Genomic DNA, 14,052 nt, shown 5'->3' with positions numbered 1-14,052 from the left:
CAGCATTTCTAGGTGTTTTGGGTGAAACAGCCATCCAGAAAATGTAGTCTATCACACTTCCAGAAAAAGAAATCTGAGATTTTTTTCATCTGTTATGGTTATAATTATTCCATCTGGATAGGGTAGTAAGTCAGGTGAACAAGGTTTAGGGCTTACTATCACTTATCAACCATTTAAAAAGAAAGAAATAAAAGAAAACAAAACAAAAAAAGGAATTCAAACTCATTTTTATTGTGACTTTTGCCCCTGCCTGTTGTCACTTCTTTTGTCTACCTCTTTAGAAGATGATCTTTTTATTCAAGCACATGTATTTATTAAGTTTCCCACATTACAAGAGAATGTTAATCCTATATTCAGCATGGATTCAAAACAGAAGGCTCCACACATATACAACATTGTACAGCCAGCTTCAGGACTCTAAGAAACATTAAGTTCACATCTTTAGTATTTAAAATGGATCAAGAACCACGGAACCAGCCTGAGACGCAGGAAGACGCATCTGGATCTCTACAAATGAACATCTCCAGCGCTGAGTATTGAGGTACGAAGCGGGGAGACGCCGGGTGTGGGGCGCACATCCCGGGACGCTGCAGGGTTGAGCAGCACCAACAGAAACAGAGTTAAAGTGGCCAGAACATTAGTAGAGAACGGGCCGCAATCCTTCTGTTCCGTGACAGAGGCTGAAATTTGGCCGCTGCTGCTCTGACTCTCAGAAGAGGCACAGCAAACCGCCAGGGAAAGCCGCCAGAGAACAAAAGCCTGGAAATACCGGCTCAGAGAGTGCCCATCCCCATCCTCCCTCGCAGGGGACACGGAGACTCTACCCAAACAGGGTTGCCTGAGTATTGGCGCGGCAGGCCCCTCCCCCAGAACACAGAAGGCAGGCTGAAAAATCAAGAAGCCCACAACCCGGGCGCCTGGGTGGCGCAGTCATTGAGCGCCTGCCTTCGGCTTAGGGCGTGATCCCGGCGTTCCGGAAAGGAGTCCCTCATCGGGCTCCTCCGCTGGGAGCCTGCTTCTTCCTCTCCCACTCCCCTGCTTCTGTTCCCTCTCTCGCTGGTTGGCTGCCACATAAATAAATAAATAAAATCTTTAAAGAAGAAGCCCACATCCCTAAGATCCCTATAAAACAAGGGGCACGGCCTGGGACCCAGTCAATAATTTGGGCTCTGGAAACCCCGCAACCTCTCTTCATCAGAATGACAAGAAGGAGAAGCCCCCCCCAGCAAAGAAAAGACAGTGATTCTGTGGCCTCTGCCACAGAAATAATGGATATGGATGTAACCAAATTATCAGAAATGGAATTCAGAGTAACGATGGTCAAAATGATGAGTAGAATTGAAAAAACTATTAACGAAAAGGTTACTGAGAATATAGAATCCCTAAGGACAGAAATGAGAGCGAATCTGACAGAAATTAAAAATTCTATGAGCCAAATGCAGGCAAAACTAGAGGCTCTGACGGCCAGGGTCGCAGAAGCAGAGGAACGGGTTAGTGAATTGGAGGATGGGTTAATAGAGGAAAAAATGAAAATAGAAGATGGTCTTAAAAAAATCCACGCCCACGAATGTAGGTTACGGGAGATTACTGACTCAATGAAACGATCCAATGTTAGAATCATCGGCATCCCCGAGGGGGTGGAGAAAAACAGAGGTCTAGAAGAGATATTTGAACAAATTGTAGCTGAAAACTTCCCTAATCTAGCAAGGGAAACAAACATTCGTGTCCAAGAGGCAGAGAGGACCCCTCCCAAGCTCAACCACGACAAACCTACGCCACGTCACGTCATAGTGCAATTCGCAAATATTAGATGCAAGGATACAGTATTGAAAGCGGCCAGGGCAAAGAAATTTCTCACGTACCAAGGCAAAAGCATCAGAATTACGTCAGACCTGTCTACACAGACCTGGAATGAGAGAAAGGGTTGGGGGAGCATATTTAAAGCTCTTTCAGAGAAAAACATGCAGCCAAGGATCCTTTATCCAGCAAGGCTGTCATTCAGAATTGATGGAGAAATAAAGACATTTCAGAATCGCCAGTCACTAACCAATTTTGTAACCACGAAACCAGCCCTACAGGAGATATTACGGGGGGTTCTATAAAAGTAAAAAGGCCCCAAGAGTGATACAGAACAGAAAGTCACAGCCAATACAAACAAAGACTTTACTGGCAACATGGCAACATTAAAATCATATCTCTCAGTAATCAGTCTTAATGTAAATGGTTTGAACCATCCCATAAAACGCCACAGGGTTGCAGATTGGATAAAAAGAAATGACCCATCCATTTGCTGTCTACAAGAGACTCATTTCGAACCCAAAGATGCATTCAGACTGAGAGTAAGGGGATGGAGTACCATCTTTCACGCAAATGGACCTCAAAAGAAAGCTGGGGTAGCAATTCTCATATCAGATAAATTGGATTTTAAACTACAGACTATAGTTAGAGATGCAGAAGGGCACTATATTATTCTTAAGGGAAGTATTCAACAAGTGGATATGACAATTATAAATATATATGCCCCCAACAGGGGAGCAGCAAGATACACAAGCCAACTCTTAACCAGAATAAAGAGACATATAAATAAAAATACATTAATAGTAGGGGACCTCAACACTCCACTCTCAGAAATAGACAGAACACCCTGGCAAAAACTAAGCAAAGAATCAAAGGCTTTGAATGCCATACTCGACGAGTTGGACCTCATAGATATATATAGAACACTACACCCCAGAACCAAAGAATACTCATTCTATTCTAATGCCCATGGAACATTCTCAAGAATAGACCATGTTCTGGGACACAAAACAGGTCTCAACCGATACCAAAAGATTGAAATTATCCCCTGCATATTCTCAGACCACAACGCTCTGAAATTGGAACTCAACCACAAGGAAAAATTTGGAAGAAACTCAAACACTTGGAGACTAAGAACCATCCTGCTCAGGAATGACTCGATAAACCAGGAAATCAAAAATCAAATTAAACAATTTATGGAGACCAATGAGAATGAAAATACAACAGTCCAAAACCTATGGGATACTGCAAAGGCAGTCCTAAGGGGGAAATACATAGCCATCCAAGCCTCACTCAAAAGAATAGAAAAATCTAAAATGCAGTTTTTATATTCTCACCTCAAGAAGCTGGAACAGCAACAGAGGGACAGGCCTAATCCACGCACGAGGAAGCAGTTGACCAAAATTAGAGCTGAAATCAATCAAGCAGAAACCAGAAGTACAGTAGAGCAGATCAACAGGACTAGAAGCTGGTTCTTTGAGAGAATCAATAAAATTGACAGACCACTGGCAAGACTTATCCAAAAGAAAAGAGAAAGGACCCAGATTATTAAAATTATGAATGAAAAAGGAGAGGTCACGACGAACACCATTGAAATTGGAAGGATTATTAGAAATTTTTATCAACAGCTATATGCCAATAAACTAAGCAATCTGGAAGAGATGGAATCCTTCCTGGAAACCTATAAACTACCAAGATTGAAACCGGAAGAAATTGATTCCTTAAACAGGCCAATTAATTATGAAGAAATTGAGTCAGTGATAAACAACCTTCCAAATAACAAAACTCCAGGCCCGGACGGTTTTCCTGGGGAATTCTACCAAACATTCAAAGAAGAAATAATACCTATTCTCCTAAAGCTATTTCAAAAAATAGAAACAGAAGGAAAGCTACCAAACTCATTCTATGAGGCCAATATTACCTTGATCCCCAAACCAGGCAAAGACCCCCTCAAAAAGGAGAATTACAGACCGATTTCCCTAATGAATATGGACGCCAAAATCCTCAACAAGATACTTGCTAATAGAATCCAACAGTACATTAAAAGGATTATCCATCACGATCAAGTGGGATTCATACCTGGGATGCAAGCGTGGTTCAATATTCGCAAATCAATCAGCGTGATACATCATATCAACAAGAAAAGACTCAGGAACCATATGATCCTCTCAATCGATGCCGAAAAAGCATTTGACAAAATACAGCATCCTTTCCTGATTAAAACCCTTCAGAGTGTAGGAATAGAAGGTACATTTCTCAATCTCATAAAAGCCATCTATGAAAAGCCTACTGCAAATATTATTCTCAATGGGGAAAAGCTGGAAGCCTTTCCCTTAAGATCAGGAACTCGACAAGGATGCCCACTCTCGCCACTATTATTCAACATAGTACTAGAAGTCCTTGCAACAGCAATCAGACGACAAAAAGGGATCAAAGGTATTCAAATTGGCAAAGAAGAAGTCAAAATGTCTCTCTTTGCAGATGACATGATACTCTATATGGAAAACCCAAAAGAAGCCACTCCCAAACTATTAGAAGTTATAGAGCAATTCAGTAACGTGGCGGGATACAAAATCAATGCTCAGAAATCAGTTGCATTTCTATACACGAATAACGAGACCGAAGAAAGAGAAATTAGGGAATCCATCCCATTTACAATAGCACCAAAAACCATACGTTACCTTGGAATTAACTTAACCAGAGACGTAAAGGACCTATATTCTAGAAACTATAAATCACTCTTGAAAGACATTGAGGAAGACATAAAAAGATGGAAAGATATTCCATGCTCATGGATTGGAAGAATTAACATAGTTAAAATGTCCATGCTACCCAGAGCAATCTACACTTTCAATGCTATCCCGATCAAAATACCGAGGACATTTTTCAAAGAACTGGAACAAATAGTCCTTAAATTTGTATGGAAACAGAAAAGGCCCCGAATCTCCAAGGAACTGTTGAAAAGGAAAAACAAAGCTGGGGGCATCACAATGCCGGATTTCGAGCTGTACTACAAAGCTGTGATCACAAAGACAGCATGGTACTGGCACAAAAACAGACACATAGACCAATGGAACAGAATAGAGAGCCCAGAAATGGACCCTCGGCTCTTTGGGCAACTAATATTTGATAAAGCAGGAAAAAACATCCGGTGGGAAAAAGACAGTCTCTTCAATAAATGGTGCTGGGAAAATTGGACAGCTACATGCAAAAGAATGAAACTTGACCACTATCTCACACCATACACAAAAATAAACTCCAAATGGATGAAAGACCTCGATGTGAGACAGGAATCCATCAAAATTCTAGAGGAGAACATAGGCAGCAACCTCTACGACATCGGCCAAAGCAACCTTTTTCATGACACATCCCCAAAGGCAAGAGAAACAAAAGATAAAATGAACTTGTGGGACTTCATCAAGATTAAAAGTTTCTGCACATCCAAGGAAACAGTCAGAAAAACTAAGAGGCAGCCCACGGAATGGGAGAATATATTTGCAAATGACACTACAGATAAAGGACTGGTATCCAAGATCTACAAAGAACTTCTCAAAGTCAATACACGAGAAACAAATAAACAAATCAAAAAATGGGCAGAAGATATGAACAGACACTTTTCCAATGAAGACATACAAATGGCTAACAGACACATGAAAAAATGTTCAAAATCATTAGCCATCAAGGAAATTCAAATCAAAACCACACTGAGATACCACCTTACGCCAGTTAGAATGGCAAAAATAGACAAGACAAGAAACAACAATTGCTGGAGAGGATGTGGAGAAAGGGGATCCCTCCTACATTGTTGGTGGGAATGCAAGTTGGTACAGCCACTCTGGAAAACAGTGTGGAGGTCCCTTAAAAAGTTAAAAATTGAGCTACCCTATGACCCAGCCATTGCACTACTGGGTATTTACCCCAAAGATACAGACGTAGTAAGGAGAAGGGCCATATGCACCCCAATGTTCATAGCAGCAATGTCCACAATAGCTAAATCGTGGAAGGAGCTGAGATGCCGTTCAACAGATGACTGGATTAAGAAGTTGTGGTCCATATATACGATGGAATATTACTCAGCTATCAGAAAGAACGAGTTCTCAACATTTGCTACAACATGGACAGCACTGGAGGAGATAATGCTAAGTGAAATAAGTCAAGCAGAGAAAGACAACTATCATATGATTTCTCTCATCTATGGAACATAAGAACTAGGATGATCGGTAGGGGAAGAGAGGGATAAAGAAAGGGGGGTAATCAGAAGGGGGAATGAAACATGAGAGACTATGGACTATGAGAAACAAACTGAGGACTTCAGAGGGGAGGGGGGTGGGGGAATGGGATAGACTGGTGATGGGTAGTAAGGAGGGCACATATAGCATGGTGCACTGGGTGTTATACGCAACTGATGAATCATCGAGCCTTACATCGGAAACCGGGGATGTACTGTATGGTGACTAACATAATATAATAAAAAATCATTTAAAAAAAAAAAAAAGGAAAAAAAAATAATAAAATGGATCAAAACCTTAGGTGAAACGAACAGTATTTATGAAAGAATCTACCTGCAAAGGTAGCAATTCACCTATTCCTTTATGGTTCTCATCCCTTGTTATGCATAAGTATCACTCTTAAAATTTTAAAAATCCAAACCAAAGAAATCAAAACCTCTCTGGGAGGGACGTGACATGTTCATTTTTTACAAAGTTCCACAGGTTCTTCTATCTGAAGGGTAACAACCAAGATTGACAGCTAGTTTCCTGGATACTTGAAAATTGATTCTTGCATTAAATCTGAATGATGGGATAGCTGTCTATGTTATATACTTGTAACAAAAGCAGACAACAAATATACTTATATATAACACACACATATCACAACAAATTTTGGTGAATCATAGGATATCATGTTATAGGCCTGCATTGAGGTCATCTTAAAAAAAAATCTTACGAAATGCATTATCATATTTATAGTAGAGATGTGAATTTTAACAAGTCATCCATTGGATGGGGAAGGTAAATTACAGGAAGGTGGTCAAAAGGTACAAAGTTCCAGTTAGGAGATAAATGGGTACGACGGATGTAATACACAGCACAATGACTATAGCTAATGCTGCTGTGTGACAGCAAACTTGTTAAGAGAGTAAATCCTAGAAGTTCTCAACATATGGAGAAAATTTTTTTTGCTTTTTTCCTTCTTTTTATTGTATCTGTATGAGAAGATGGATATTACCCAAACTTACTATGGTAATCATTTCATTATGTATGTAAATCAAACTATCATGCTGTATGCCTTAAACTTATACACTGATGTATGGCAATTACTTCTCAATAAAACTGGAGAAAAAAGTTATTAAATTATCCAGTGATTCTTCAAACTCTCATTCTTCTCAGATGACATGATACTCTATGTGGAAAACCCTAAAGACTTCACCCCAAAATTGCTACAACTCATACAGGAATTCAGCAAAGTGACAGGATATAAAATCAAGGCACAATGGGACACCTGGGTGGCTCAGTTAAGTGGCTGCCTTTGGCTCAGGTCATGATCCCAGGGTCCTGGGATTGAGTCCTGCATTGGGCTCCTTGCTCAGCAGGGAGACTGCTTCTCCCTCGTCCTGCATCTTCCCCTACTTGTGCTCTCTCTCTGCCTCTCTCTCTCTCAGACAAATAAAATCTTTAAAAATAATATAGTAATAATAATAATAATAAAATCAATGCACAGAAATCAGTTGCATTTCTGTACACTAACAATGAGACAGAAGAAAGAGAAATTAAGGAATCAATCCCATTTACAACTGCACCAAAAACTGTAAGATACCTAGGAATAAACCTAACCAAAGAGGCAAAGGAGCTGTACTCCAAAAACTATAGAACACACATGAAAGTAATTGAGGAAGACACAAAGAAATGGAAAAATGTTCCACGCTCGTGGATTGAAAGAACAAATATTAAAATGTCTATGCTACCTAGAGCAATCTATACATTCAGTGCAATCCCTATCAAAATACCATCGACTTTTTTCACAGAACTGGAACAAATAATCCTAACATTTGTATGGAACCAGAAAAGATCCTGAATAGCCAAAGGAATGTTGAAAAAGAAAATAAAGCCGCTGCACACAATTCCAGACTTCAAGCTATATTACAAAGCTGTCATCATCAAGACAGTATGGTACTGGCACAAAAACAGACGCACAGATCAATGGAACAGAACATAGAGCCCAGAAATGGACCCTCAACTCTGCGGTCAACTAATCTTCGACAAAGCAGGAAAGAATATCCAATGGAAAAAACTGGAAGCCACATGCAGAAGAATGAAACTGGATCATTTCCTTATACCATACACAAAAATGGACTCAAAATGGGTGAAAGACCTAAATGTAAGACAGGAATCCATCAAAATCTTTGAGGAGATCACAAGCAGCAACATCTTTGACCTCAGCCGCAGCAACTTCTTACTAGACACATCTCCAAAGGCAAGGAAAACAGAGGCAAAAATGAACTTTTGGGACTTCATCAAGATAAAAAGCTTTTGCACAGCAAAAGGAACAGTCGACAAAACCAAAAGACATCCAAGAGAGTGGGAGAAATATTTGCAAATGTCTTATCAGATAAAGGGCTAGTATCCAAAATCTATAAAGAACTTATCAAACTCAACACTCAAAGAACAAATAATCCAATCAAGACATGGGCATAAGACATGAACAGACATTTCTCCAAAGAAGACATACAGATGGCCAACAGACACATGAAAAAAATGCTCAACATCACTCAGCATCAGGGAAATACAAATCAAAACCACAATGAAGTACCACCTCACTCTGGTCAGGATGGCTAAAATTAACAAGTCAGGAAACGACAGATGTTGGCGAAGATGCAGAGAAAGGGGAACCCTCTTACACTGTTGGTGGGAATGCAAGCTGGTACAGCCACACTGGAAAACAGTGTGGAAGTTCCTCAAAGAGTTGAAAATAGAACTACCCTATGACCCAGCAACTGCACTACTAGGGATTTACCCCAAAGATACAAATGTAGTGATCCGAAGAGGCACCTGCACCCCAATGTTTACAGCAGCAAGGTCCACAGTAGCCAAACTATGGAAAGAGCCCAGATGTCCATCAACAGGTGACTGGATAAAGATGTGGTGTGTATACACACACACACACACACACACACACACACAATGGAATATTACTCAGCCATCAAAAAATGAAATCTTGGGCACCTGGGTGGCTCAGTCAGTTAAGCGTCCGCTTTAGGCTCAGGTTATGATCCCAGCATCCTGGGATCGAGTCCCACAACCGGCTCCCTGCTCAGTGGGGAGCTGGCTTCTCCTACTGCTTGTGCGTGCATGTGCTCTCTCTCTGGCATATAAATAAATAAAATCTTTTAAAAAAATGAAATCTTGCATTTGCAACAATATGGATGGAACTACAGGGTAGTATGCTAAGCAAAAAGTCAGTAAAAGAAAGAATTATCATATGATCTCACTCATGTGGAATTTAAGAAACAAAACAGAGAATCATAGGGGAAGAGAGGGGAAAAATAAAACAAGATGAAATCAAAGAGGGAGACTAAGGATAAGAAACTCTTAGTAATAGGAAACAAACTGAGGGTTGCGAGAGGGGAGATAGGTAGGGGGATGGGGTAACTGGGTGATGGACATTAAGGAGGGCACAGGATGTAATGAGTACTGGGTGTTACATAAGACTGATGAATCACTAACTCTACCTCTGAAACTAATAATATACTATATGTTAATTAACTGAAAGTAAATAAAATAAAAATGAAATAATAATAATAAATTATCCAGTGACTCTTTATGAGAATTCATAGGCAGATTTTTGAGGTCTCAGGACTAGGTGTGCTTTCAGAGAGAAGTGATTTTTTTTTTTTTAAATACAACACAAATCATGTAACTAACTACTTCTATCTTCTCCTGTACTCTAGCTGCTACACAGTTAGGACCCAACTTATGGCCAAAGGCTAGCCTATATACAGTGTCTCATGACACATATTTTGTAGACTACCTTCATTCCTTTTTTTCCTTTATCTTTTAATTCTCATTTTCCTTTGCATATTCTTTCACTTTTATAAAATACTGTATCTCACTGTATGTCACAGATCTCTGTACATTGTCTGGAATAAGGATAGATAGATAGACAGATAGATAAAATATCTATAACTGGAATGATTTGTTTTATGCTTAAAAACAGAATGTCAAAGTTGTACAAATATTGTGACAGATAAGAAAGGGAAGTACACGGTGAAACATGAGAGACTATGGACTATGAGAAACAAACTGAGGGCCTCAGAGGGGAGAGGAGTGGGAGAATGGGATAGACCGGTGATGGATAGTAAGGAGGGCACGTATTGCATGGTGCACTGGGTGTTATACGCAACTAATGAATCATTGAGCCTTACATCGGAAACCGGGGATGTACTGTACGGTGACTAACATAATATAATAAAAAATCATTAAAAAAAAAAAAAAAGAAAGAAAGGGAAGTACATGGATAATCACAAGCTCAGCAGGGAATTTAAATATATTAAAATGCTGCTTAAAATTACAATACTAGTTTAAAGGGTCCACTACTCAATTTGCAGAGGTAAAAATAATGATGTTACACTTAAAATCAAGATACAAAACAAATGAATGCAGTGAAACGGAACAAACTGTCCTTGAGCATTTACAACAATAACTACAAGGTCTAGAAAAATACTATTTATGCCCAAACAATTCTTTAGTGTACACCTTAAAAGCCAAAATAAATCATATAGCAAAGGAAAAATTAGATTTTCTAATAGCTTGATACATATTTTTGTATTTGGTCCTTAGAAGACTACATATATTCATTTTTATTTTAGTTATTAGAATCTCAGAGCTAAACATACCTGGCTATGTAGCTCTCAGTATATGTTTTCCTTTTGTTTGTAAGCACACCTGAGGAAGGATTCCGTGCCAAACTAGGTGGTGTGGAATTTCGAGGTTTGATGTTGGTTCTAGAAGAGAGAAAGAGATGGCATAATGAAAAGGTACTGAATAGCAAGCATTTATTTCTTATATTGCTTATTTACATGATTAGAAAAATAATTTGAAGCTGTAGAAAGGTAAATTCAAAAGAGTAAAATCCAAGTAATTATTTTCAATCTGAAAACAACACTAGTTAAAAGTAAGGATAAACCAAAGCATTTTGCATTTACTAACATTTAATCTGATGGTAAATGAAATCAAGTAAAATATTATATATATATATATGCTTTACATGAAATTTTAAGTTAATAATTCTGAAAGGCTTCAGGTTTTTAAAAGTTTAAATCTATAGTTCCCTCAAAATAGAGAGGTGTCTTGTTAAATGCCTATAAATAACTGGTAAATAATGTTATAAATTATAAGATATGGTTGAAAACAAACAAAAACCATTTAACTAGTTGTTAAAAACAAGCAAAAACCACTTTAATAATTTTCAATTTACGAAAGCCTGTTTTTGGAAATAGCAACTAAAATGGGTTAATATAATTTTCCCTTTTAAGATTTAATCTCACCAACTGCTATCAGTAGAGGAGTTCTGATTGGATCATCACTTAATTCCCTTTATGAAACTTCAGGAATCAAAGAAAGCTTAGATGGCTGAATGATGGTACAATGGTAAAAGTATAGGATTTGGGATTCAGATGAATGTGGATTCAAATCCCAACTGCTACTGACTAATGTGGAGGTAGTGGCCAACCTGTAGCCAAGTTCCCCCATTTCTAAAATATGACTATCGGATTCCTGAGTTAAGATAGCGGAGGAGTAGGGGACCTCTTTTTCAGCCGGTCCCCTGAGTCGAGTTGGATAGGTACCAGACCAGCCTGAACATCCACGGAATCAGCCTAAGACGCAAGAAGGTACATCTGGATCTCTACAAATGAACATCTCCAGCACTGAGTATTAAGGTAAGAAGCGGGAAGCCGTGAAACCTCGCACAGATATCGGAAGATAAACAGAAGGGGGAGGGAGCCACCGCATTTGGGCGCTGGGAAGCGGTAGCCACCTGCACGGGGGAGCGGGCGGACTCGAGGACGGCACCCGCGAGAGAGCAAACTGAGACCGTGAGCCGGGAAACGTGTGCGACCAGACTTCTCACCGAGCTCCGGTGCGCTCACTGGAACCAGACTGAGACCGGGAGCTCTGGTAGCACGCGAGGCAGCTGGCGGCTGGCGGTGTTAGAAACACAAAGGACAGAGAGCGCCGGCCCTGGAAGTGAGGGCTGGGATACCCAGTGTGGGGCGCACATCCCGGGATGCTGCAGGGTTGAGCAGCACCAACACAAACAGAGTTAAAGTGGCCAGAACATCAGTGGAGAACGGTCCACGATCCCTCTGTTCTGAGACAGAAGCTGAGATTCGGCCATTGCTGCTCTGACTCTCAGAAGAGGCACAGCAAACCGCCAGGGAAAGCCGCCAGAGAACAAAAGCATGGAAATACCGGCTCACAGTGTGCCCATCCCCATCCCCCCTCGCAGGGGACACGGAGACTCTACCCAAACAGGGTTGCCTGAGTATCGGCGTGGCAGGCCCCTCCCCCAGAAGGCAGGCTGAAAAATCAAGAAACCCACATCCCTAAGGTCCCTATAAAACAAGGGCGCACGGCCTGGGTCCTGGTCAATAATTTGGGCTCTGGACAACCCCGCAACCTCTCCTCATCAGAATGACGAGAAGGAGAAATCCCCCCAGCAAAGAAAACACAATGAGTCTGTGGCCTCTGCCACAGAACTAACGGATATGGATATAACCAAATTATCAGAAATGGAATTCAGAGTAACAATGGTCAAGATGATGTGTAGACTTGAAAAAAGTATTAACGAAAATGTTAATGAGAATATAGAATCTCTAAGGGCGGAAATGAGAGTGAATCTGGCAAAAATTAAAAATTCTATGAACCAAATGCAGTCAAAACTAGAGGCTCTGACGGCTGGGGTCACTGAGGCAGAAGAACGTATTAGCAAATTGGAGGATGGGTTAGTAGAAGAAAAAGCGAAAATAGAATCGGGACTTAAAATAATCCACGCCCATGAATGTAGGTTACGGGAGACCACTGACTCAGTGAAACGATCCAATGTCAGAATCATCGGCATCCCCGAGGGGGTGGAGAAAAACAGAGATCTAGTAGAAATATTTGAACAAATTGTAGTTGAAAACTTCCCTAATCTAGCGAGGGAAACAAACATCCGTGTCCAAGAGGCAGAGAGGACCCCTCCCAAGCTCAACCACGACAAACCTACGCCACGTCACGTCATAGTGCATTTTGGCAAATATTAGATCCAAGGATACAGTATTGAAAGCGGCCAGGGCAAAGAAATTTCTCACGTACCAAGGCAAAGGTATCAGAATTACGTCAGACCTGTCTACACAGACCTGGAATGAGAGAAAGGGTGGGGGGGCATTTTTAAAGCTCTTTCAGAGAAAAACACGCAGCCAAGGATCCTTTATCCAGCAAGGCTGTCATTCAGAATTGATGGAGAAATAAAGACCTTCCAGAATCGCCAGTCATTGAACAATTTCATAACCATGAAACCAGCCCTACAGGAGATATTAAGGGGGGGTTCTATAAAAGTAAAAAGGCCCCAAGAGTGATACAAACAAGAAAGTCACAATCGATAGAAACAAAGACTGTACTGGCAACATGGCAACATTAAAATCATATCTCTCAATATTCAGTCTCAATGTAAATGGTCTAAATGCTCCCATAAACGCCGTAGGGTTGCAGATTGGATAAAAAGACATGACCCATGCATTTGCTGTCTACAAGAGACTCATTTTGAACCTAAAGATACATTCAGACTGAAAGTAACGGGATGGAATACCATCTTTCACGCCAATGGACCTCAAAAGAAAGCTGGGGTAGCAATTCTCATATCAGACAGATTGGATTTTAAACTAAAGACTATAGTTAGAGACACAGAAGGGCACTATATTATTCTTAAAGGATGTATCCAACAAGTGGATATGACAATTATAAATATATATGCCCCCAACAGGGGAGCAGCAAGATATACAAGCCAACTCTTAACCACAATAAAGAAACATATAGATAAAAATACACTAATAGTAGGGGACCTCAACACTCCACTATCAGCAATAGACAGATCACCTAAGCAAGAAATCAGCAAAGAAACAAGAGCTTTGAATGCCATACTCGAGTTGGACCTCATAGATATATATAGAACACTACACCCCAGAACCAAAGAATACTCATTCTATTCTAATGCCCA

The 14,052-nt window shown here is 40.3% G+C and overlaps 1 protein-coding gene across 2 annotated transcripts in view; it reads right to left on the bottom strand.

Annotated features, from left to right (window-relative positions):
• ZC2HC1A (zinc finger C2HC-type containing 1A) overlaps positions 1 to 14,052 on the bottom strand; it is a 63,909-nt gene that overhangs the window by 7,814 nt on the left and 42,043 nt on the right. For both annotated transcript variants that reach the window (XM_040626139.1, XM_040626138.1), the window contains one exon: positions 10,691 to 10,798. In XM_040626139.1, coding sequence (XP_040482073.1) covers positions 10,691 to 10,798 — 108 coding nt within the window. The remainder of the gene's footprint in view (positions 1 to 10,690; positions 10,799 to 14,052) is intronic.

This window comes from Ursus maritimus, unplaced genomic scaffold (genome assembly GCF_017311325.1).
Source record: "Ursus maritimus isolate PB19 unplaced genomic scaffold, ASM1731132v1 scaffold_9, whole genome shotgun sequence".
In the NCBI taxonomy this organism is placed as follows: Eukaryota; Metazoa; Chordata; class Mammalia; order Carnivora; family Ursidae; genus Ursus; species Ursus maritimus.
This window is presented reverse-complemented; position numbering and strand designations above follow the sequence as displayed.